At 36.3% G+C, this 26,908-nt stretch overlaps 1 protein-coding gene across 2 annotated transcripts in view; it reads right to left on the reverse strand.

Moving 5' to 3' along the window:
* Positions 1 to 5,979: 5,979 nt before the first annotated feature.
* DHX9 (DExH-box helicase 9) overlaps positions 5,980 to 26,908 on the reverse strand; it is a 62,549-nt gene continuing 41,620 nt past the window's right edge. The window contains exons 15-28 of one of the 2 annotated variants that reach the window (XM_037825204.1): positions 23,300 to 23,456; positions 21,183 to 21,283; positions 18,308 to 18,521; positions 18,029 to 18,123; positions 17,651 to 17,724; positions 16,292 to 16,444; positions 14,353 to 14,513; positions 13,435 to 13,546; positions 12,673 to 12,834; positions 12,438 to 12,565; positions 10,812 to 11,041; positions 10,526 to 10,641; positions 9,614 to 9,814; positions 5,980 to 6,626 (exon numbers count right to left, since the gene is read on the reverse strand). In XM_037825204.1, the coding sequence (XP_037681132.1) occupies positions 6,287 to 6,626; positions 9,614 to 9,814; positions 10,526 to 10,641; positions 10,812 to 11,041; positions 12,438 to 12,565; positions 12,673 to 12,834; positions 13,435 to 13,546; positions 14,353 to 14,513; positions 16,292 to 16,444; positions 17,651 to 17,724; positions 18,029 to 18,123; positions 18,308 to 18,521; positions 21,183 to 21,283; positions 23,300 to 23,456 (2,244 nt within the window). In that variant the 3' untranslated portion in view covers positions 5,980 to 6,286. The remainder of the gene's footprint in view (positions 6,627 to 9,613; positions 9,815 to 10,525; positions 10,642 to 10,811; positions 11,042 to 12,437; positions 12,566 to 12,672; positions 12,835 to 13,434; positions 13,547 to 14,352; positions 14,514 to 16,291; positions 16,445 to 17,650; positions 17,725 to 18,028; positions 18,124 to 18,307; positions 18,522 to 21,182; positions 21,284 to 23,299; positions 23,457 to 26,908) is intronic. The other variant, XM_037825205.1, reaches the window with a different exon arrangement.

Here is a 26,908-nt window from a genome sequence, read left to right on the forward strand (position 1 = left end):
TCAAATTTTTTCCCCATTCTTTCTTTTATGCTTTCATTTTCCATTCTGTCATCTTCCAGGTCACTGATTCGTTGTTCAACTTCCTCTAGTCTTGTACTATGAGTGTCCAGAATCTTTTTAATTTGGTCAACAGTTTCTTTAATTTCCATAAGATCATCCATTTTTTTATTTAGCCTTGCAATGTCTTCTTTATGCTCTTCTAGGGTCTTCTTGATTTCCTTCATATCCCGTACTATGGTCTCATTGTTCATCTTTAGTTCTTTGAGTAGCTGCTCTAGGTGCTGTGTCTCTTCTGGTCTTTTGATTTGGGTGCTTGGGCTTGGGTTATCCATATCGTCTGGTTTTTTCATATGCTTTATAATTTTCTGTTGTTTTTGGCCTCGTGGCATTTGCTGAACTTGATAGGGTTCTTTTAGGGTTTGTAGACCTATTGAAGTCCTTATCTCTAATTTATCAGATCTACAGCTTCGTGGAGTACACTTTCTCTAACTAACCAGCAGGTGGCGTCCACGAGCCACCTGTTCTCCACAAGCCAGTTCTCCCCTGTTTAGCCTTTTTGGTGAGTGGGGGAGTGAGTCTTGTGGGGCCCAATTGGTGTACCAAGCTTGCGTGTGTAGTTGGTGTTGCCTGCCCTGTATGTGGGGCGTGTTTCTGGGCAGTCGGGGAGGGGGGGTGGCCCTAACAATCAAATCTCCCTGATGATCCTAGAGTTTTAAAGCTGCTGCAATAGTCTAATCCTTCAGTTCAGTCCTGCCACAGTTTGTCTCTGCCACTGACCCACAAGTCTTTGGTATTGGTGTATGGTTCCTGAGACTTGCAAGTGGGCCCCTCTTCCAGGCTGTGCACCCCGGGTCCTCTGTTGAGGGATGACTGTGCTATGTCACAGGTGAGTGCCGTCCCCCCAGGGCAGTTCTGGGCTGCTGGGCTGTGTAGGGAGGCTCCCAGTCTGCTCAAATGATGGCTGAATGGGGCTTTGTTAATTCACACTGCTCCACCTTCCCAGCTCTGGGACATTCAGCTGAGGTTGCAGGGAAGGCTAATGTCCACGCCCAGTTTTGTGGTGTGTGCCTGTTATTTGAAGCACTTCCGTCACACTGGGTTGTCTGGGGCAGCTCTGGGCTATGGGGCTGGCGATGGGCAGGAGTGTTTCCTGTCCACCAGGATGGTGGCTGTGAGCGGACACCCCCCTTTTCTTGGGAAGTTGTGTTTAGTGAATTTTCTCAGCCACTGGATTATTGCCTTTTGTCTCAGAGCTCTCTTAGTTCTGCTCTTGACTTGACGTGCCCAAATTGCAATTCTTTGAAGCTTTCTGTATTGGGCTTCTTAGAGTAATTGTTTTAGAAAAAGAAAAAAGGATTTAAAAAAACAAAACAAAACAAAACAAAACAAACAAACAAAAAAAAACGGCCCTCCTCAAGAGATCTAATGGGTTATTGAAATGCTAATAGACAAAGCAACCAGGGCCATTAAGGAAAGGTCCACAGGGCAGAGAGATCAGCTTTTCTTTGGGATTTGCATATGCGCCTGAAGGCCTGAGCTCCGCCCTTCCCCTTTCTGTGTTCACCAGAACTCCAAAAATCCTCTGCTTTTATTTTGGAGTTTTTCGTGTTGTTTTTTTTCTATGCCTGTCTCCTCTCTGCTGGGCTGGCTGCTCTCAGAGTCTCTGGTGTCTGGTCTCAGTCTATCTATGGTTGGAGTTTGAATCAGTAGAATGAGTTTCCGATAAGAGCAGCCACTGCAGTTCTACCTTCTTCCCGGGACTGAGCCTGGCAGGGAGGGGCGCGGGTCTCCTGGCCGCAAAAACTTACAGATTTCGCTGATCTCAGCAGTTCCACGTTTTCATGAGTGTTGTATGAAGTATGCCCAAAGACAGATTGCTCTGTGGTGTCCAGTCCACGCAGTTCCTGGCTTTTTACCTACTTTCCTGGAGGAGTAACTAAAACTTACAGCTCACCAGTCTGCCATCTTGCCCCGCCTCTCCTAAGGCATTCTTAAACCAAAGTGCATAGTTTCAAGCTATGAATTACCTGAAATTTTAAGTAAAAAGTTTTGTGTACATGCCTTTAATTGGGGAAGAGTCCTAAGTTTCATCATTTTCTCAAGGAGCCCTATGAATGTTTAAGACCCATCAAATGCTTAAGATTACTGAACTAGATAATATTTAAGGTCCCTTCTGCATATTCTTTAATCTTATCCAACTGATGCCTAAATGGCTATTTGTCTTTCAACAAAGTGAGATCCTTTTTCTACAGAACATTAATTCTTATTAGTTAGAAACTTGGACAAACCTTGTAACTTATGAAATACTTAATAAGCCATGTCATATTTTTGGTAACTTAATTTTTTTCAGATTAATTTTGTGGTTGTATAAGAAAGCTGAACATTTATTATCTACCAACAAATTTCTGAGGTCATTGGCAGGTTGTCATTAGGTTACTGGATTAATTAGGATACTAGGTTAATATAAAAATGCTTAGAACAATTCTTTATGCCAAAAAAAATGAATTTTATTTAAATCAGCAGGCTAACCTTATTGTATTGCATTTCTTATTATTTTAGGGAAGAGGTATGAATTCTAAATCACTTTATTAAAAATAACTGCTAAAGTATTAAAAATAACCACTAAGTATATTATTACATTTTGACAGTTAACATGAAAAACATTATTTTACAGACTTACCAGTTGAGAAAAATTAAACATTGGCTTATGTAGCCAATTCCTTTGTTATCTTCATCTTAAATTTATTTCTAGGTTTGAAAGAAATATGGAATTTCAAGTTTGAAAATTCCTAAAAGATTTTCAATTAAGGATTAATCCTAGGTGAGAAATTCATCCCAGTTTGCCCAGGACTTTCTCCATTTTAGCACTTAAAGTCCTGTGATTCAGGAAACCACTCAGTCTCAGGCAATCCACACAGCTAGTCAACCTAATTAGCTCCCAGAAAGTAAAGGTTCTTTTTAAATATTTTCTTAAAAGCTAAACTATCACTAAAGTAGTCAATCAATTAACTTTTAAAGATTCAACAGTAAATTTTCCCCACATGGTCCAGAGATCTTTGACCTTTTCTCCAATCAAAACCAAAAGTCCTAAATCCACTCCAATGTAAGTCAAAATTCCAGTTTCTGGTTTTATACTGTCCTCTCATCCCAATTCTGCTTTCAGATTTATAGGCGGGAAACGGGCATTTACATATGTGCTTGGCCACAGTATCTTCTTTCTAGTTGTCTAGGATGACCCTAAGCTGGCACAACCGTTCACGATCTTCTGGTCTATTCTTTTGGCATTGGTGATGATGCCTACAAAGTTCTGCATGCAGCTTCATGGCACAGGAGATCCCATGAAGTTGCGGTTGCTTGCTCAAGGATGCTTGGTGCCCACACATTTTCTTGACACAAAGCGCTCTGCAGCATGCCTTCCAAGGACTGACATATAGGCTTCTTTTCTCAGTCAACCTTGAAGCATCTCTCTGGGCCCACAGGAAATGATACAATTCCCTTCCACACCGTTCTCAGCCCCAAAGAAGCTTGGGGTGTCAATGCCCTCGAGCTTACAAATGCAAAGTGTCAACCATGGAAGCTACCAAACAGACAGAATGGGTGCAATTCAGGTCCACTCTCAAAAGCCTGAAAACTTTTAGGGCAGGCACAATTTTGCCAGCGACAATGCTCACTATGCCCCTACCTCACTATATGTGTGGCAGGAGCAGGGATGGTGAGCAGAAACTCCACAACTTTCCGTACATTCTTCCCAAATTCTGTCACCCTACTGTTTCCAGCCCTTTATTTCATGTCCTGAATGGGGAGGAAGAGAGAAGGGAATTGTCTCTCTTGCTCGGGGGAAATTTCTCAGTTATCTCACATGTGCTCTGGCATCCTTTAAACTGAATAGTCTGTTCTAGGAAGACTGAAGGGTTTAGTTGAGAAAAGGAAGGAACTGCGACACACTAGTTGATGTCTCAAGGAATTAATCTGGAAAAACTAATATTCCATGTAGTATCCTGCTCTGTCCATTCCTTCAAAGGAATGATTTCAGGATACTTACATCATAAGGGATTCTTTGACAATAAAACTGACTTAAGTGGATTTCCATTTATAGCCACAACACTCTGATACTTGACTTTCCTTTCCAAGTAAACAACTAAAAAACCAAACTATAGATATACGAATGAACCAACTGCTTTCAGAAATTGGACAATAGGCAATGTATAACTGTGATCCCCAAGATGATGGAAACAAATGAGATGAGTCCTACAATCACTCTGACTCTGTGAAGGTGCTTCCTGAACTATGGCAGAGGGAGAACCAACTACAGACTGCAGTTTGTGGAAGGCAGTTGGAGATTGTACAGAGAATACTGAAGAAGAGGGAGCTACACAGAGAAACAGTTCTAGAAATCTGCAAAAGATTATTAGAACTATGACTGGTGATTCTTTCAAGCTCAAGAGAATGTAATTGGACATCTCTTTTGGCCATCTTTCCATTTTTCAGTTCTAGTTGATTTTGGAGGGATGATTACCAGTCAAGTGAGGCATAATTGAATTTATACCTTTTACGTGAATTTACATAACATGTGCAAAGGGCAAGAGAAAGCACAGTCCAAAGATGGGGCCAAAAAGGTTCAGTATGGCTAGTTTCAGCTATGGAGAATTAAGGGAGAGTGAAGGTGCGAGCAGGGAGTTTATTAGTCTTTATCCTAAAGGCAATATGAGCCACTGAATGGTTAAGATAGGGGTGAGGAAGATGTGGTGATGTCATCTGCATAGGCTGCTAATTCCACCTGCAGTGTGGAGAATGTATTGTAGAGGGCAGGACTATAGGCAGGAGGATCAGTTAAGAGGATATATTGTAAGTCAAAGCTGATAGCCTGAATAAAATAGAGGCAGCCAGTTCATAAAAGCATGGACTGGTTCGGGAAGTAGAATCGACTACATGTGGTAACATATGACTTAGTCAACTAAAGGCAACTAAATAGCCAAAATCCCTGTTAGTGATAAAAACAGTTAAGCATGGAAGCAGAAACCAGAATACAGGAGTTAGGGTGGGGTAGGGAGATTTCTTCAGATTGAAAAGTACAGTTTGTAATTTCTGCAGGATATCTAAGCAGAGATGTATGCCCAGTAAACACTTGTTTACATGGGTTTGATGCTTAGAAAGGAAATCTCGGTTGGAGATGCTTATTTGGGAGTCTATGCAGATAGGAATCATCAGCTTATTGACAGTAATTTGTTGAAGATGATCTAAATAGCATCTACAGAATGAGAAGATAACCTTGAAAAGGATCCTAAGACAAAAGAGAACTGGTCCAAGATCTCCCATGTAGAAGACAGCAGATATGAACCCAGTACTGTCTGATACAAAGCCTTTGCAAGCTCTACTATGTTGTGCTATCTCCTAAATGAGAAACTGGTGAAAAGTCTTTGGAAACTATTAAATGTTATGAATTTGTAAACATTTCTACCAAATCAACTAGCTTAACAAACATCTTTTGTGATACATGTTAATGCAGATAATTATTTATCAAATTCTAAACTTTATGCACCAGTGAAGCTTCACTTACCTTCTCTGTTTCCCTAACTATAATCTTAAGAATTTGGTCAATTGATTGTATTGCTTTTAATTCTTGCACTGGAAAACAACTTAGAAAAGAAAATGCCAGCCTTGGTCTTCAAAGGTTTTCAACAGATTTTTCAAAGCAAAGCTTGGGAGAAAGGCAAAATGTTCAGTCCCAGGTCAAAACAGTTTCATTCATGGGCAGATATCCATGTGAATTGTGCAATGGCCACTATCTACCCCAAAAGTAACAATAACAATTCAATTTAAAGGATATTTATTCTAACTACTATAAGTTAACAATACTACTAGGTGTACTTTTAACAACAGTGAGTATAATTTTTTCTCTGTTTAAAACGAATAGATGCAGCTGACATTGTAAAATTATTCTAATATGTAAGACCAACGATTAAATACGGAACCAGTATTCAGTGTAATACTTTATTTTCTATTTTATTAAACTAAAGCCAAGAAAATATCAAGTTAATTTAAAAGGCAAATCTTTACTCCTTAAAGAAAAAATACAAACTGTGGTAGTCTTATAATAGATCATTATATTTTACATAATATAAACAAAATCACTAATGTTATCTATATGCTTGGTTTCCTTAAACAACAATGAAAGACATGAGTGGAAAATAGGTTTACTAATTGGTGACAAACTAGTATCTTGGGAAAATACAAAGCATGCAATTTTTTTTAACTGTCTACAAGTAGGCACTGACACAATCAAGATTTAATAGCCACCACCTCCTCTTCCTTGTCCAAAATATCCACTTCCGTAGCACCCCCTTCCAGCTCCTCGCTGAAATCCCCCAGATCCTCTGTAGCCTCCACCAGACCCTCTGTAGTCTCCTCTAGAACTTCCTCCATAGCCTCCTCGAGAACCTCCTCTATAGCCTCCACCACCAACTCCACCATATCCTCCGCGATAGGAGGTGGAGCTACTACCATAACCGCTGCCACTGTATCCTCTGGTACCATAGCCTCCACCACCATAATTAGAACCTCCCCTTCTGTATCCACTTCCATTGTCATATCGGGCCATCTTGGGAGGACGGGGACCATCTCCATATCTAGGAAAATCACAAAGGCATCATTTTAGCAAAGCATCCTTAATACTTCTCAACTACTCACCAAATGTACTCATTTAATCCTTCTAATCTGAAATTTTAATGCAAAAAGGGAACGAAGCCCATACCCACTAGAATGTCTATTAAACAAAAAGGAAAATTACAAGTATTGGAGAAGATGTGGAGAAATAAGAACACTCATTCATTGCTGGTGGGAATTTAAAATGGTGCAGCTGTGGTGGAAGATAGTTTGGCAGTTCCTCAAAGTACAGAATTACCCATATGACCCACAATTCCACTTCTACATATACACCCAAGAGAATTAAAAGCAGGGACTCAAATGGGTATTTGTAAATCAGTGTTCATAGCAGCCTTATACACAACTGCCCAAAGATGGAAACAACCTAAGGGTCCATCAACGATGAATGGATAAACAAAATGGATACACACAAAGTAAAATTAGTCAGTCATAAAAAGTAGTGAAGTTCTGAATCATGTGACAACATGGCTGAACCTTGAAGACATGAAATAAGCCAGATACAAAAGGAAAAATACTGTAAGCAAACTTAGAATCAGAATGTAGAATATAGCTTACCAGGGGGCGGGGTGGGAGTAAAGAATAAGGAGTTCAGGTTTAAAATACACAGTTTCTATTTGGAACGACAGAAAAGTTTTGGTAATGGATGGTGGTGATGGTAGCACAACACTGTGAACATAATTAACAGCACTGAAATATATATCTGAATGTGGCTAAAGAGGGAAATATAAGATTGCATACATGGTAACAGAATAAGAATTAAAAAAAAAATCTATGGAAACTTCACCATACACACCGTGAACACTAAGTTAAGCCATGGACTATAGTTAATAATACAATTAGAAAAAGATGCTATCATCGATTGTAACAAATGTTCTACACCAACACCAAGGTGTTAATAATAGGTGTTAATAATACGGGAATACAATATTTTAGGCATGATTGTTCTTTAGACCCACAACTTCTCTAATAAAAAAAGGGAATGAAGCCAAATGCACAAATACAAATGAAATGAAATCTGCTACTCCGAGACAGAAAAGAAAGAGACATCAATTGTTTTCTCAAGTTCTTTCTAAGGTCTTGAGTTTTGGCAGCATATCCTTGTAACTTTGAGATGGGTCTCCTTTAGTAGGTTCAACTATATAATGTTTTAGGAGAATGAGTACTAAATGCTACGTTAGGAAGAGGTTCCTGGAGTGGCAATAAATTATTTAGTATTTATTATCAAATATTTTCCTACAATAACTCCGAAATACACACTGCCTTAGCAATAACTCCAATTCAATATACCCCCAAACTGCTGACTTCTTTGCAGGCTTTTCTTACAGACTAGCACTAACATCTCAGCAGCTACACATCAGAAATATGGCTGTGAACTCTGGCTTCATTTCTTCATTGCACTGCTCCCCACTCCTCCTTTATCCATCACCAATTCCTACTGATTCTATGGCAAACAGTTCTAGAAATTAGAATTGAAGAAGTGAATGAATTAATTTTATTCACTTATCCCATTTCAATTGTCCCTACTGTACTTCAGGCCATTGTCATCGCCATACATCTTTAACTCTTTCTTGTATTTATCTTACCCTTTTCCAGTCTCTGGACTTCTGTCCTACTGGATCTCTTAGCAATATCACCACCTTTCTTGCTAAAAATAATCTATTTTCTCCTGAACTCCATGAAGCATTGCATTTGTATCTGCCTCATGACACTTCCTTCCTATTTTTGTTGCTGAAGATGCCCCTTCTCAAGAATTCTTCTATACATTTGATCAGTTGGAGGACCACAGTACAGCATAATAAATAAGATCACTGTTTCAGGAGCCATACTGTGTGGGTTTAAAATCTGGCACTACCATTTACTAGTTGTATGATCCTAGGCAGATGTCTTAACTTCTATGTCTCTTGTTCCCTCATTTGTACCTACCTCCTAGATAGGTAGACCAAATATTTAAATGAGTTAACATTAGAAAAGTACTTAGCACAGTGCCTGGCACACACAAAGTACTATGTGTTCAATAAATTTTAAAAAATAATTAATTTGGATATAGACAAAATGGGAAACCAGAATCCATAAAGTAAATAGCAGTTCTGGTATATTAAAAATTATAATTAGCTTACCACCAAATGCAATAAGTGATCTTTGATGACAAGTTTTAAAAAAGCTATAAAGGACATTTTGTGATAACTAGAAAAATCTGAATATGTTTGGTATATTATATAATATTATTGTAGTTCTTAAATTTTGTTGGTGCAGTCATGGTATTGCAGCTCTATTCTTAAAAGATAAGTGAAATATATTAATGTAAAATGTCATGTCTGCAACTTAATCACAAATGATTAAGCAAAAGATGTAGGGGTGTGTGATATATATATACGTGAAGGCAAGTGTCACAAAATGCTGACAATTAGTTAATCTAAGTTAAGACTGTATGAGTGTTCATTGTACTAATCTTTTGGCTCTTCTCTAGGCATCAAATATTTCCAAACAAAAAAACGCAGGAAAAAGAAAAATTCAAAAGGAGGAAAAAATGGAAACAAACAAAAAAGACAAAGTTTGGAATTCTTTGCTTTAAGATATCTATACTTCCTCTACTATTTCCCTGAGATAAACCCTGATGTTTTTCATTTGAGGGAGAAGCATTCAATTTATTCCCTCATCAACTTTTTCTTTAGAGATGGAAAACAGTACAATGAAAGAGGACAGTCTGGGCTGTCACTTTCCAGTTATGTGACTCACTCTGGACCATGTGTACTTATAAAGTAACCTTTCTATCTCTAATATGCACCTATATAACAAATAGATTATTAACACAGAGACAAAGGTTAAGTAAAATTCTTTTTTTCTGAGTGTTAACCAGAACTAAATTTCATATTCAGTGTTTGTCTAGGTCTCTATAAACTAAGACTACTCTTCTCTGGTTGGTTCAAAGAGAAGTTAATGCAGTACTCACCGTGCACTGCCAATCATAAGGTTGATGCCTGCAGCTGAGGGCCTAGAGATCTGACGGATCACGTTTAGCATACGTTCATTTACCGGGTCCAATTGGCTGATGATATCGGGCTGTTTGGTTACTTCAACAACCAGAGCTTCCATGGCTGCCCGGAGAGCAGTGATGCAGGCAGCAGCTTCATGGGATATTTGCAGTCTGATCCTAAAACAGAACAAAAAAAAAAGAAAAAGAAGAGAGGAGAGCATATAGAAAAAAGAATAATCTCCCAGTTTCACACATGGCAAGTAATGGAATAAATTTAACTGCTTACCAAGTACCAATACTTTACTGCAAGGGTCAAGACTTAGGCGTACACATGAAAAGTAAAATAATCTGCACTAATTTCTTAAATTTCATCACTAGCTATTAGCAGGATTTTAAAAACACTAAGGATCCTTGAGCACAATATTGCTAGATCAATACCCTCCAATAAAAAACAAAATTAGGAGACTCAGAATGTGGGAGTTTTCAAAGCCTTCAAAAACATGATTGTACCTACTAACTGTTCGCTAAGTTCTATTCCACTTTTGTCAAATGCCTACCACATTCTTATCATGAGTCTCTAATAGGGTACTTAACTAGTAATCCCAATTCCAATCAGATTCTAACTTCTTAGCCACATTGGTGACAGCAGACGCAGTTCAAATTCCTAATGCATTTGCTTCTCTGGTATAGTCAATCTAAGGACTTAGTTGTTAATGAACCATACTGCCATGATTTATTACTCTTCAAGAAAAAGTAATGTTCTTTATACCAGCGTATTTTGCCATGTTTATTTTATAAATCTGATCATATTTGAATTAGCAACTGAATTCCATCAAATCTCAATTTTAAGACGAATTCAGTTTTTAGTTCACATCTGAAAAGCCATACCAGTCATCTACAAGCACGATCTGCCCATCAGATTGGACTTTTTTGGAGGCAAAGAGAAGCAACTGTAGGGGGGTCACTAAGGTCATGCCTTTAGCTGAGATGGCTCGGGTTCGAATCTGTGGATGGAGAAAAAGTTTAGAGGAAATAGTTGACATTACAAATGCCAATTAAATGCCATTTAATGACAATAAGGCATGCTTTGAAAATTAAAACTTATTCCCACTTGACTAATAAGTAAAGACAATTTGGACTTTCATTGTAAACTTTTTAAAACTAATCTTCTTACCTTTTCACCAAATACAAAGAAAGGAGATGGGTATTTCATGTCCTGGCTGCTAAAGGGACAATTAACAGATGACTTGTGGATAAGTGCATTACGCCCTTCAGTGGTGAGAATCTTTCTCTTTTCCTTATGATAGCACACATTGGGGTACACACCAAAGGCCAGGAGAGAGATAACAACATCCAAATTATTATCTGGTCCAGTGTTATTAAACACTTGTGTCAACAAACAGTCTGTTAAGAAGAATGGAGTTAAAAGATCAGATAACTGGCTAATCCTCACACCTAGGCAAACTATTAGAAGAACTGACTCCTCTCTCACCTTTTTTCAAATAACCTACCTATAAACTTTCTCTCTTCTCAGACCCCTTGCACCCAGAATAGGTTCAAGTAGAACATTTTGCTCAGTCTCCACAATAAAAACTTTTATAGACTCAATTACAACATAAGCTTGGGGTGATTACTTCTAAAAACCCTCCACAATTAACCATCTACTCTGAGATTAATAACTAAATTGATGGGACCACAAAGTATTCCACTAGGATATTCTTAAATAGCTGCTACACTTCTAAAGAAGATGAGACAATCTAAGGCGATACCTACTGGAATGAAAGCTGATGTTTTCACCCAGATTATACTTTCTGAGTACACTATCATTTGTTGGGAAGCATGGCAGTGAAATGCTAACAGCATGGATATATTTTGTCCTAGACAAACCTGAGTTCTCGTCTTACAATACCCTAATCAAATGAGTTTAGACAAAAAAATTTAAAACCTCTGTATCAGTTTCCTGAAATATAAAATGGGATATAATATAAATGTCCCAAGAAATGAAGATTCTAGAACATAAAAAATGTTCTTCCTCTTTCCTTTGGTTTTGAAAAAAGCTCAAATTCAGTCAGTTTACAAGAACATTTACAAAGGAACAACTACTTTGTTTAGTTAATTTAGATCATATCCTTTAAAAATTTACCATCCTGCCCAAAAACCTTTTGTCTCTTATCTAAATTGGTCTTGTTTTTGGTTATGCATTCCAATTCTCAATGTTTTAGGAAATAATTCTGTCACATAACATAACTGGAGGTGGATACTATATCTCAACTTTATATCAAGAAATGAAGAATGGGGTCACTGTTTCTATACTATACATCAAAAAAGTACTCAGTACTACTAAAAGCTTAAATTAAAGTCATTTAAAATATTTAACTTGAAAGGATTTAGTTCAAGTATAAAAATAATCACATGGACAGACTGATTAATCACTTCTCAAACCACTATTTGAGGTTGCTCAACAAACTGCTCATTCTGAAGGTTCTGAAAGTTAGATCAGTGCTGTTTTCAAAATAAAAGCAAGGTAAAAAATAACTTCTTTTAATCAAAGTAATAACAATTCTTGAAACAGCTATTATCATCTGTGTGCCATTTTCATTGCCTTTCAGCATTTCATTGCCTTTTTTAGACTGAATTAACGTGAAAAACTGGTATCACAACAGTTCAAATAACCAGGAAAAAGCTGGGAACATAGAGAAAGCATAGAGTCTAAGTTTTGAAGCAATAATATACTGTCCTGCAATATGCATATGATACAAATGTTACTTTAGATACATCTTAAGAATGCGAGGAGTCTCACCTTCTGGAAATCCAGAGTTGATCAGAATGTCTTTGAGCTGAACTTTGGCTTCCCAAGTCATTCTTAGTGTAGCCATATTGAGTCTTTTGTGCTCACAAAAACGTATTTCTGCTTCTTCCCCACCCATTCTAAAACAATAGATATAAGGAGTCATCCTCAAAGGCCAGAGAACCAGATACAGATTAAAAACTAGAGAAGGTCCACCTAAATTTTACAATAACTCTCGAGGCCATACCTAGCATCATCCCAGGCTTGGAATACTGATAAAAGGGCCACATGATCAGAAAATCTGTTTCCAGCAAAATTTCGATGGATATAACCCAGTCTCTTTCCTTCACTGATGAAAGGCTCTGGAAAGCAGGTGGCAGCAGAGATGGTACAGACAGCATCTCCCACACTGAAACACACACAGACAATAAATTCTGACTAGATCCTCATCCTGCTGCCAGCAGCTGGGGCAGTATTGATACTGCTTTTATTAGCACTGAAACTGGCTTAAAGAACTCTACAGCTACCCTCCCCAAAAGTAGAAAGGTTTTAAAAAATGAACTTTGATATTAACGGCTTTCTATAATTAAGAGCCATTAAACTGCTTTTAATCAAGACCAAGTGTTATATGTTTTCTTTCATACTCTCTCTTTTACACTTAAAACTAAATCTCTTAAATCTGCAAAACTTTCTGATAAAACATACCTTTTTTTTTTCCTAATGCTACTCTCTTTCACAGGACAACTAAATTAAACTCCTAGGATGAAATGCACCTCTCTTTTGAAAAATTTGTGCTCTTGCCTCTAACAAATTGGGCCCAGATGTCCATCTACTAGAATTACTCATTCTTCTCATTTTGGGGTTCTCCTCTTAGTATCTAGATTGCCAATTCTCTCTACTTAAAATATTCAGTGATTTCTTTCTTCTGTGCCCATTCTTTTTTGGACAGGGGAAAAGATTCTGAAATTGTTCTATCATTTATTTATCAGCAATAAGACAAAGCACTTACTAGAAAATACATCCCATTATCATCATTTTGCCAAGACGAGGCTCAATAGGGAGTTTAGCCAGGATTCGTCCCAGAGGAGTCAACTCATCATTGGTATCTAATGCATCAAGCTCTGTGGGGAAATATTTCTTTGTGAGCAGAAAGTTACAAACACCCATTTAAACTATGCAAAAGTGAAATTTCTTTGTAGATTAAGTCAGGAATAATGCACTAAAGATTTTATCATTTGTCAAGCCAACTGCCAGCATCATACTCATAGCCAATGGTTCTCTTCACTCCAAAAAAAGAACAAAACAAAACCAAACTCCAGAGCACCTATATGAAGAGGGTACTAGATAGAACTAGAGCCTGTAGGGTTATAAAGCTAAATACACAATCCACGAGGAAAGTCTATAAATCCAGTAATAATTATAACAGTAGCATAAGTATATACATGCCATGTAAGTTTCACAACCATCTTCTGAGGATTTTTAGAAAGAAATGAATCTTGGAGAAAAAAAGTCAAAAGTTCATATAGCAGGTGAGTGCTAGATTAAAAATTCAAGTTCAGATTAATTTGGATCCAGTGTCTTTATTTTTTCCACTATGCTACATGGTTTCTATAAATAAGGTTGATAAGAAAATATAAATAGGAGTCCTGAGAGATTAATATTTTAATAAAATGTGTGGGATCATGAATAATTCAAGTTCTGATCTTTATGTATTCATTAAGAGAGGATATCTTGCCCTTTTCTCTACTTTTTAAAAAATAAGACATTAACTCCTTCTTCCCTCATGTATATTGACCATGTCAAGGACATAATAAAGCAACACTGGAAGCATTATCACAGCCCTGTTGACTATTCCTTCTTGATCCATTTGTTAAGTGTTATTAGCCAGTACAAGACAGATGTATGTTAAGTAGGCTTGTATTTGTACCTCTGAGAGTATGCTCTGCTTCAATCACAGCATCCAAAGGTGGAGGTTCAATTGCCTTGGCCAGGAACTGACCAATTCCTCCCAGACGCAGAAGTTTTATGCTCAAAGCAATTTCATGTAGTGGTGTTCGGAACATCTCGGGTGTCATGTGGGTTTCAAGTCTAAGAGGATACAAATATAATATAGCCATTCTCCTCACACAAACCCTCTTGACAAGGCCCTTTTAACTGCCTGAGTAATGGCTTTTGACATTACCTATATAGCTTGATGCTATTTCCAGTTGAGGAGCAAAGGAGGATGAAAAAAACATTCAAAACCCCTTGTTTTTTACCCCTACCTATGACTTCTCGCCTACTGACAACGAGGGTTAAAAACACTAGCAAGACTTCTGGGGAGATGGGAGCTAATGTTAACATCTCCCCAGTCCTCAACCTGGTCCATACAATCTTAGTGCAATGGGAAGGTTCCTGCAGATTAACTAACCCTTTCAAATTTAAAATAAAATTATTATTATAAAGTAATATTCACAATGATAACAGCTAACATTTACTCAGAGCTTACTCTGTGTCAAATACTGTTCTAAGTATTTTACACTATTAACTAAATTTCATACTAACCCTATGGGTTAGTATTACTTACTATCTTTTACAACTGTGGAAACAGATACAGAGAGGTGAAAAAACAATTTCATTTTATAGAATGGGGAAACGGAGGCCAAAAGAGTATAAATATTGAGGGTTATACAAATAGTATAAAAGATCCATGTCTCTACATTTCTAATTCAGGCTTATTCCTTATAAACTTCATGGTAAAGATTCAAAGGAAACATTTAGAGGTGATTCCAACACTGCTGGCAGTCTTAGATCAGCTTAACTCAGGTTTACATAAATGTACATATCTGATAATGTTTCTCACTCTATAGAGAAAAGAACAAAACTCCCTTACTAAAGGTCTCTTTATGCCATTACTAATTAGTAGGTAGGTGTTAGAGTATAATAAAAAGAACTAGATCTCTAGTTGCAGCAAGTCTCCCCAGTTACACTTCTGATCCTCCAAATAAACCTACACTTAAAATCACTAGGGACACATACACAAAATTGCTAGGGGGCCATATATCACCAGTATAAATGCAAATCAAAGTTTAACTTTTTTCCCCATATTATGTATGCCTGGTTACCTAAAATAGTCAGTCTCACAATATTTTATTGTTATAAAAACACATTCTAATTCAGTGTTTATTATCACCAGTTAAAGCTAATGTACCCACATGAATCTCCAAAACATTCAAATAAACACTTATCTTAAATAAACCTATGATTCAAAAAGATAAAGATAAAGATACTTTTAACCAGGTTATCTGGTTTCATTTACAAATATTCCCCAAAAGGCCCTGTAGGTACAAATGGAAATGGCCAAGGAATTAAGAGACTTGGATTTCAGGCCTGGCTCTGGTACAGTCTTGGTTAAGTTGGCTAAACTACCTAAGTATTAGTTTTCTTATCTAAATAACTACCCTCTATGTTATTTCTCAGAGATGTGATGAGAATATGAGACAGATGATGTGCTAACACTGAAAGAAAATTCTATGAATACAAAGGTATCATATTTTAACTTAAATTTTTCAGAAAATTATTCCATAAGTATCAGACACCCCAAAATGATAAAGCTACACGGAGTCAAAATAACATCTACACATCCTCCTTTTAAAAGGTTATCAGTAAAGAATATAATGGTATCAAATATATAACAATTGGCAATTTCTGATTCCTAATTATTTTCCATTTTTACTACCATCTTGCTATCCAATAAGCTTCCTCCAATATACTGAATTGGACACAGTTATGTCTTGAGTTAAGTTTAAGGCAGAGCAAAGGAGGAGAGAGATTGTGTAAAGGGGTTAAAAAAGAAACTTCAATCTTTATTCAAGAATTGGTCTTACCTCTCAAAACGAGCTCGGCTGCAGAGGTGAAAGCAGAATCCAGGCCGCACACGGCCAGCTCGCCCTTTCCGCTGCTCAAGGTTTGTTTTGGATGCCCATACGGTAGCATAGTTGGTCATATTGTTGTGAGCAGTGAACAGCTTCACTTTCTGCCTAATAGAAAATGGTGGTTAATTCTAAGACTCATATGTATTACCAATAACATCTATTATATTTTCACTAAGCGGTGGACACTTTCCAGATAGCCATGCCTACTAGTGATGCCTATTTGTTAATGGCACAAATAAAAATCAGCAACTTTAATCTGCATTCTCCTAACTATCAACCTACTAAAAGGTAATATAAAATACATATGCCACTTATCAGCTGGATGACCTTGGCCTCATTTTCTCATCTGAAACTGAGGCTATTACTACTACCTACCTCATAGGGTTTTATAAACATTAAGTGAATTAATAAACATAAAGCATTTAAAACAGGATCTTGCACATAAATGTAAATAACATCATTTACATTATTCAAGTCATCTCTATTCCAAAATTTAGTATAACTTTTTGGCTATTACCCAAAGGTTGTGTGCTAAAACAGAATATGTGGGACATCTGAAACCATACCTCACTAAGTGGTGTCTACATGGCCCTTTCAAACTCTTAAGCAATCTCAGAAACCTTCAGTGTTATATATAGGTGGCCACTACTAACTGATTGGGATTAGCCCAAAAGAGATGAATGCTATCTGCCATTCCCTGAAGTACCCTAGGCCTCGGCAAATCTTTTTCAACTGAATGACAGGTTGAAGTACTAGGTAGAGAAAATATGGAGCACAAGCTGGTCACATACAACCAAGTTTTGAGTTTGTTGTCCTCTGTGTATCAACTACCTTACAACTATTTTATCTATAAACAATGTCTCCCTGTGTAGTCCCAGGTTAATCTCAGACAAAATATGAAGTCTTTTAATTCTTAAATGAGTGTCCTGCAAGTAGGACATCTGCTAACTATCTCTTCTTTATACACCAAACAGCATACTATTTTATGGCAGTAGTCAACAGAAATACCCTACAGGAAATAAGCAGAACACCAGCAGACAAGAGCAGTGGGAAGAAGTCAGAAGTTACAGTGTTAAAGCTTTTGTCACTTTTTACAATAACTAATTTGTAATGGTCAACACAAACAGAATTACTCTTAATTACTAATTAGCTGATTAGCCAGTATATATAGATGCATAATTTTAAAGGTATAAGAACAGAGAAATTAAAAAATGAAGTGTTGTTGATACTGTTAACACATAAATTTCCAGTTAGTAACACTGAAACAATCAAAAGATTTAGTCTAGGCAAACAGATTTCCTGGGAACTTACTTGCAGGAATCAATGACATAAACAACATCATTAATGGTAATGCTTGTCTCAGCAATATTTGTGGACAAAATAACCTATAGAAAAAAAGAAAAATTACACTTTAGAAAATACTCCCATTATGTATTTTGGAATACTCCTATTATGTATACTGGTTTGCTTATGCAACCTATGGCAAAAGAATTACTTAAGTCCTTAAAAAGAAATCTCTCATCCATTGATTTGATAATGAAAAATGAAAAATCTACTAAATTCCAGGAGAGGAGACCTTTTTCCCTCCTGAATTTAGCTGGATTACAAATTTTCTTTTGGCAACTCTCTGAAGGACCATAACATTCATTTAACACTTCCAATCCCATAATGGCAATGTTTAATATTTACCTTTGTTACTCCCACTGGTACTGGATCAAACACTTTGCGCTGCTCCTCTCGAGGAATCTGAGAATGCAGAGGTAGAATCTGATAACGATGGTTTCCTGTAACAATACAGAAGGGTTAAGGACTGAGGACTAGGAGTCTGGTTTAAAACTGATCCTCCATTATGCACATTTTCATTCAAAAAACAGAGACAATACATTTTCTGGGTTTTCACATATTGGCTATGGCACAGGAAGAATACTTATTTCCACCCTAACTATGTGAGAATTCACAGACTCATACCAAAATGTGGATTCATTTCCAAATGCTTCTGCATAGTATAAATCAAATTCCAGCCAGGGAGAAAAACCAACACAGCTCCAGGAACATTAAGGGTCTCAATGTACTTAAGGAGAGCCTCGATGAGTTCAAAAGGAGTTTCCTTTTCATTCAACTGAGCCATGCTCATCTTTGTTTCTGAACCATATTCATCACCACAGATCAGATTGCAATTGGCCTGCAAAAAACAGGTAGATGTATTTTGGATTGTCTTCATAATGAATTAATTACTAAAGCTTATGAGATAAATCTTCTAGATTTGTTCTTTATGCTCAAATGACAACTACGTCATTAATTCTAGCTAAGAAGAAATTTAATCTATAAAGATGCAGAACTTACACACAAGAAACACTACTTTTCTACTGATTAATATTTCCCATAGGACATGACTAAAATTCAAGCAATCTTTTAAATATGACTTCTAATGAATGGCTCCTAACAAGTATATTTACTTATGACTATAAACTCGTGGTTTTTCAAAAATATTTTTCCTTACTGATTAATGAACTGCTCCTATTACTTATATAATCTGATCATCAACTATTTCTAAAATGACTGTGTTCTGTATTTTCCAAAAGTCTGCCTTAGAACCAATGATAAACCCAACCTCCAGTAATGAGAAATAAACTTGCTAAAATTAGCTTTTATTTCCCCCTACTAAACTCTGTAAGTTTCTACTCATTTACATCCTCAGGTCTTCTGATTAAAAAAATCTCATCTTGGGTTATTTCCCATCGAATACTACTGCTAGCTTTCTTACAGTATTCATTCCTTTCAAATTTCCAGGCCCAAGGTACATTTTTTTTAATGCAATTTTATTGGGATACATTCATACACCATACAAACCATCTGAAGTATACAATCACTGGCTCACATATCATTACACAGCTGTGCATACATCCTCATGATCAAACACAGAACATTTTCATTACTCCAGAAAAGAAATAAAAATAAAAAAGAAAACCCAAATCTTCCCATACCCCTTTATTCTCCCCTATTACTGACCCATAGTATTGGTGTGGTACACTTGTTACTGTTGATGAAAGAGTATTAAATTATACTGTTAACTACAGTCAATAATTTGCAATAGGTACATTTTTCCCCCATATACCCTTCTATTATTAACTCCTTGTAATAGTGTCGTACATTTGCTCTAGTTCATGAAAGAACTTTTTAATATTTGTACCATTAACCACAGACACTGTCCACCACAAGATTCACTGTGTTATACATTCCCAGGTTTTAACCTTCAACTTTCCTTCTGGTGACATACATGCCAAGGTATATTTTTATATTATCATTTGTTCATCAACTCTCGAGGTGGGGCAAGATGGCGGATTGGTGAGCTGTATGTTTTAGTTACTCCGCCAGGAAAGTAGGTAGAAAGCCAGGAACTGCGTGGACTGGACACCACAGAGCAATTAGACTTTGGGCATACTTCATACAACACTCATGAACACGTTGAACTGCTGAGATCAGTGAAAGTAGTGACTACTCAGAAGCCACCATGGAGGCAAGGAGGCAGTGGCACGATATATTTAAAATTCTGAGTGAGAAAAATTTCCAACCAAGAATACTTTATCCAGCAAAGCTCTCCTTCAAATTTGAGGGAGAGCTTAAATTTTTCACAGACAAACAAATGCTGAGAGAATTTGCTAACAAGAGACCTGCTCTACTGGAGATACTAAAGGGAGCCCTACAGACAGAGAAACAAAGAAAGGACAGAGAGACTTGGAGAAAGGTTCAGTACAAAAGAGATTCGGTATGGGTACATTAAAGGATATTAATAGAGAGAGGGGAAAAATATATATGACAAACATAAACCAAAGGATAAGATGGCTGATTCAAGAAATGCCTTCACGGTTATAAAGTTAAATGTAAATGGATTAAACTCCCCAATTAAAAGATAAACATTCGCAGAATGGATTAAAAAAAATGAACCATCAATATGTTGCATACAAAAGACTCATCTTAGACACAGGGACACAAAGAAATTGAAAGTGAAAGGACGGGAAAAAATATTTCATGCAAGCTACACCCAAAAGAAAGCAGGTGTAGCAATATTAATCTCAGATAAAACAGACTTTAAATGCAGGGATGTTTTGAGAGACAAAGAAGGCCACTACATACGAATAAAAGGGGCAATTCAACAAGAATAACAATCATAAATGTTTATGCACCCAATCAAGGTGCCACAAAACACATGAGAGAAACACTGGCAAAACTAAAGGAAGCAATTGATGTTTCCACAATAATTGTGGGAAACTTCAACACATCAACTCTCATACAGTACAAAATAATGTTAACTTTTCTCTCGTTTCTTTTCAGGAAATCTCACATTACTCCCTAAATTTTATACTCTCACCACCTGATGAGACCATCATCATAATAATCACTCTAATCTTGGACTACAGCTGCTGCTTTTTAAAATTATATATATGCATCACCTGGGGATCTCATTAAAAATGCAGATTCTGATTCAGCAGATCTGGGGTGGGGCCCCAATTCTGCCTTTCTACTACTTTTCTAGGCTCTGCTGGCCCACAGAACACACTTTGAGTAGCAAAGCCTTACACACTGGGCTGTCTCTAACCATGTAAGGACTTTAATCTCTTTCCTTTTACTATTTTTTCTTTTTAGCTTTATGCCAGAGATGATAACTCATGGCAGAAAAGAGCTTGTCAGTTAACTTGGAATTCTTTGGGAGTGAAATTATTTAATCCAAAGACATAGTTTTTAAAGATGTTCTATGATGCTAATTCATTGCATATTCTTACTGAAATCATTCTCTGTAAGAATAATTTTCCTATAATGAAAAATATTTATGAAATCCACTCACATCATCATCCTCACCACCATCATCCTCCTTATCCTTCTTCTTCTTGTCCTTTGGTGGAGGAACAAAGTGGGTCATCTGAATACAGTCCTCCAGGAAATATTCTGTCATAGACAATGCAGGGATGTAAGTACTATCAACTTACTGAATGGAGCAATCTCAAACTCATCTGCTAATTCATGGTTCAAAATTACCTTAAAACTCTTCAGTCGAACTCTACAATTTCCAAGAAATTCCAGTGGCAACAGCCTTTTATTTTCCTAATTAGTGTTTCCTCTCTTGGGCCTTGAAGGAGGGTGCAGTATCTCTTATACATGTTCCACAGAGCCAGCTGGGGTATCCTCTTGTGTATAATATTCAATCAAATAATTTATGGAATGCTTGATGTTATGCAACTCAAATGTGAATATAAAACTGTTCTTAAGGAATAATGTCTGGTGTGGGAGTTACATGGAAAAAACCTCAATATGATATAATAATATATCATAGCCCATCCTTCCTTATAGTTGTTACCTTGAAGAGGGATCTCAATGCAAAGGCTGGAAGCTCTGCTGATCAATTATGCCCAAGGTTCTCTAAAGGGCCCTGAAGTGTCCCTGTAATAAAAAACTCCCGCCACAAAAGTGCCATTCTCATCCCATTATATCAAGAGTATATACTATCAACCTGACTGAAGATGTTAAACGTTATCTTCAGACCAAGGTAGTCCTTGCCAAGTTTCTCCACTGTAAAATTACAACTCCACCACCACTGCCCTTTCTATATTCTACTCTTTAAAAGCAAATAATCAAGCACAGCCCACTCAAGGTATAGGAAGTTAAGTCCCACTTTTTTTGAGGGAATAGGGGTGGGAGTATCTACATTAAGTTATTAATTATTTGGAATTCTTCTGTATGGGAGCTGTGTCTCTATTCCCCATTTATTTATTCAATCACATATATCAGTACAGACTCATAGATATTTTATACTTTGGGTTATAATTCAATACTGTGTTATTTATTTTTTTTGCAGAAATTGTTTCAGCTTTGGCCATTGCGATCTCTTTCAGGTTGGCTCCTGTGTCCCTCTGCCTGCTATATTGTGGGCTTTCGGGGGAGGGGGACACATTTTCTGGCACTACAAGTTGCTCAGGCTCATCTTGTGTGTTCTCTGCCCCAGCCTTAGAATGAGCCATCTCTACAAGGAATTCTGCTTCCTTTTACTCGAGAATTATATTAGGAACCAAGATGGTGCTGGACATTCTCCTTGCTATTGCTGTCACACTGTTTCTAAGCCTTCTCAACATACAAAGCAAGGCAATATGCGTGTGTACACTAACCCGTGTATATATACATATCTGTAATTATTTCCCTATCTACCCAATTGTATCTATTTTTAGCTAAACAAAAGTTCATACTGGTATCTCTGACTGTAATCTAGAATGATATGGTTCATTCTAGCCTTCCTCCCTACTTATCTGTACCCTCCTACTCTAACAATAAAAAAACTGGCTCATACCATCAACCATTCATTTACTTATTTTTTCATACCCAAATCCCTCAGTATAACTTAATCATAATTCATTTTTTTAACAAAGTTTCTAGACTAACGTCCTAGAAACGGTGATGATAAAATCTCCTACATAAACTAAAGCTTTGCTTTCACCTATCAAAAAATCACTTTCCTGCCTGCCCATGAAATACTTACTTTTATCTCATTTCAAACAGCCTGCTCTGGCTCTAAAAAGAATTTTCCACTTAATTTGAGCTTGGATGCTTAAATAGTTTCTCCCACAAATACCTACAGATTTACACATGACTAAATAATGTACCTTTAAAAGTTAAGTTTGGCTATGAGTAAAGGCCAGGAAATTTACTAGATGTGCAAACTTCTCAAGTGCTGAAGGAAATCTGATCTCCACTCCTCAGACTGTACTTGATAACTATTACTGCCTGACTAAAATCACAGGCAAGAAACTTCCCAAGAATGCTATGATGCATTCAGTAACTTTAAATTGGTCTGTATTTTAAATTCCTTTCAACTATCACTCCAATCTCCAAGATTAAGAAAATCCAAACCCTAGTATTCAAAAGAAGATATTCACTACTCCCGCCTCTACCCACCCCTCCAATGATATTTACCTTGAACTGGGTAAGTTCTTCCATAAACTTCAATGATAGGGCAATTGAAGAAATATTCACAGAACATGCTGGTATCAATAGTAGCAGACATGAGGACAATGCGAACTTCAGGATAAGCCTGAACCACATCACGCAACACTACCAAAAGGAAGTCAGTCTATTAAAACACAAAAACAAATGAAAAAAAATGTATAGTTAGTGCTAATGAGATACATCTAAAAGATTTCTTGTGTCACATAGCTGCAAGATAAAAGTGAAATTCAGTTTCTTAGGTGGCTTATAGAAGTGGAAGAGAAAGGGTCACAGTGGGATGCAATAACAGCATTTGTAAGATTAGTTGTAGCCTATAGCTACAAGGATTAGAAATGAGTACTATTTAGGTTAGGGGAAGGGAGGAGAAAAAAACATTAATGAGAGCAAAGAATTCATCTCAAAATTTTCAGTGAAATTTAAATTTGTAGGCACACAACTTTAAGAAAAAGTAGGGGAAAAGTCATGATGAACTGGAAACCAGTTAACCAATCACCTGTAAGGCTAATAATAAAAAGCTGAAACTGTCTTATTTCAAGGTTCATTCAAACAAAATTGTGGCTGAGATGTTTTTAATAATGTAAAGCATCCATCAACCCACCAACCAACAGGAAAGTTAGGACCTTGACAACAACTTATATTTGGCATGTGGTCCTCTCCCCCATCATCCACTGCCTCCCTAAACCAGAGATATCCACCATCTTGAACTGTATTTTACTTACTGCTAACTATCCGGGAAGTATAATATTACATGTAGTCTTCTGAGATTTCCTTTTTCACATATAACGTTGGTAAGATTTATAAATATGTGCTATTATAGTCATTGTTTCTGACTTTTTAATATCCCAATATCTGAATATACAGATTTAATTCACCTATTCTCCCAGGTATTTTAGTGTTTCTAAAATTTTACTTTTATGAACATTTGCTACTATGAGCAATCTTATTCATGTCTCCTGTTGAACATATGCAAGTTCCTGTGGCTACGTGCAGATATGTAACTGAGGGTTACTAAAGAGCATGTAAATGTTAAACTTCATGAGGTAATGCTAATCTATTTTACTAAGTGGTTCCAATTTATATATCCCCAGTAGCAGTGGAAAGAGTCTGCTGATTCACATGTTCTTCAACATTTGATACCATCCCTTAAATTTTATTAATCAAATGGATATAAAGAATTACCTTTACTGTGGTCTTAATCTGCACTTTCCTACTCACCAATGATGTTGAACAACTTGTGTTCATTAGCCAAATGTTCTGTGAAATGCCTGATGCTATCTTTTGCTCATTTTTCTGTCATCTGTACTTTTCTCATTGATTTGTAGATTATTTTTAAGCTAATTCTTTGCTGGATGTACTGGAATCTTTTTCCAGTTGGTTGCTTTCTTTAAAGTATCTTCTAAATTATTAACACATTTTAAAAATTTTAATACAGATGAACATAATGATTTTTTATTTCATGGTTAGTGCTTTTTATGTTTAAAAAAATCCCCTCAAGTCTTGAACCATGCTGCCCAGTATAGTGGCCACTAGCCATATGTAGCTACTGAGCACATGCAATGTGACTCTTCTGAATTGAGATGTGCTCTAAGTATAAAATACACACCAGATATTGAAGATTTCATATAAAATAGAATGTATAATAATCTCATTAATATATCTTATATTGACTTCATGTTGAAAATATTTTGGATACACTGGGTTCAATAAATTTACCTAATCATTTTTACCTTCTTAAATGTAGTTACTAGAAAATTAAAAATTATTACATATGTGGCTCCATTACATTTCTATTAGACTACACTGTCTAAATGTTTACTTTTCTACTTAAGAGTTTTAAAACTGCTGTGACATTTAAGTCCTTAGTCTATCTGGAGTTGATATCGGTATCTGGTTATGAGGCAGGGATCCAATTCAACCATTTCCTTGTGGACTGACCATTTGTTTCTAGCTCCATTTTGTGAACCGTCCCATTCCCTTACCCTATGATTTAACATGCCACCGCTGTCTTATACATGAGATACATAGCACACTGTCTGGACTCTGTATTATTCCATTAGTCATACAACCAACCCCTGTACTATTCTGTCTCAATTAACTATAGTTTCAAAATACGTCCTGATATCTGTAAAGCATGACCCTTCATTCTGCTTTTCTTCGTAAGTACTCGTTATTTTTTGCTCACGTATCTTCCTTGTAAGTATTTATAATCCGCTTGTTAAATTCTACGAAAAACCCCACTGGGATATTGATTATAACTGCATTCAAATTGTGTATCAACTTGAGGAGAACTGACATCTACATGATATTAGGTTCTCCAATCCATAGACATGATCTGGTCTTTTTTTAATGTTTCATAATAAAGTTTTATAATTTTTTCTGAAAGGTTTTACATGTCTTTTTGTGGATTTATTCTAGGTATCTGACACTCTGACTACTGTAATGGTATCTTCTGTAACTGTATTCTAGCTGTTCGTAACCTTTTACCCAGCCACTTTGTTAAATTCCATTATTTATAATTGGTCTGTAGATTCTTTTGGGTTTTCCATGTAAAATGACAAATTTAGACAAGTTAAAGAGAATACAAGTTTCCGCAAAGGCTTCTTTCCATTTTTCACTGTGAATGGCACATTATTATAGACTTGCCAATCTTTCAAGGAAAGTTGACCAAAACCACTTTTTTTTTTTTTTAAAGGGAAAATAATAATGATCTATGACATTTCTAATTAATTACTTGGAATAATTTAAACCTTAAGAATAGTGGTGTGTTGCCATGCAAGTAAAGATAATACTGAAACACTTAATTTGTCAATTAAGTTAATTAGGGAACAATTTAAAATTTTCATGAGATTATGAATGACAAAAAATAGCAAAAATATTGTCCTGCTAAATAGTTAAGATTTCAGCTTTAAAATCACTGGATAAATCATTCAAACTATTCTTACTTCCTTTAGCTTAACCATAAAAGGCCACAGTTTTGCCAAAACTAAAGATGATTAGTAACAACAACGGCTATGAAGGTATTTTCTGAAAGGAAGGAGCTCCAAAGAATGTTTTGAGTAATACCATACTCTTCATCTCTGATACCTCTGAAAGAGACTACACTTGGTTTGGGTATGTCAAGATATTATCTGATATTAAAAAAAAAATTATTACTTTGTGGTATTAACCCATAATCACACAAGTTAATTCTATACAGGTTTTGCCAAAAGGGGCCCAAAGAGGGAAGAGAAGGAAACAAATTTTAGTTTCTTCCATTCTGGTTTAATTATCATTGACATCCAAAAAGATTAGAGCAGTAAATACCAAAATGACAATGTCAATCATGTTAAAATAAAATATTATCAAGTTTAACAGATAAATTTTCAATTCAGAGTAAAACTAATCATTATCAACATTCTATAGCTATTCATATTCAGAAATCCTTAGTTCAGTTGAATTACGACAGCTCTTACTGATCACTGTATTTACAATTACTTTATAATAAGACATCTTTATTGTTAGACTTCTTAGTTTACTTTTTAAATAAAGAGAAAAAAAGTAGGGTTTGATGATCTTGGTAAAAAAATTATTGCCTCC

The sequence above is a fragment of the Choloepus didactylus genome, chromosome 2, assembly GCF_015220235.1.
Source record: "Choloepus didactylus isolate mChoDid1 chromosome 2, mChoDid1.pri, whole genome shotgun sequence".
Classification (NCBI taxonomy): Eukaryota; Metazoa; Chordata; class Mammalia; order Pilosa; family Megalonychidae; genus Choloepus; species Choloepus didactylus.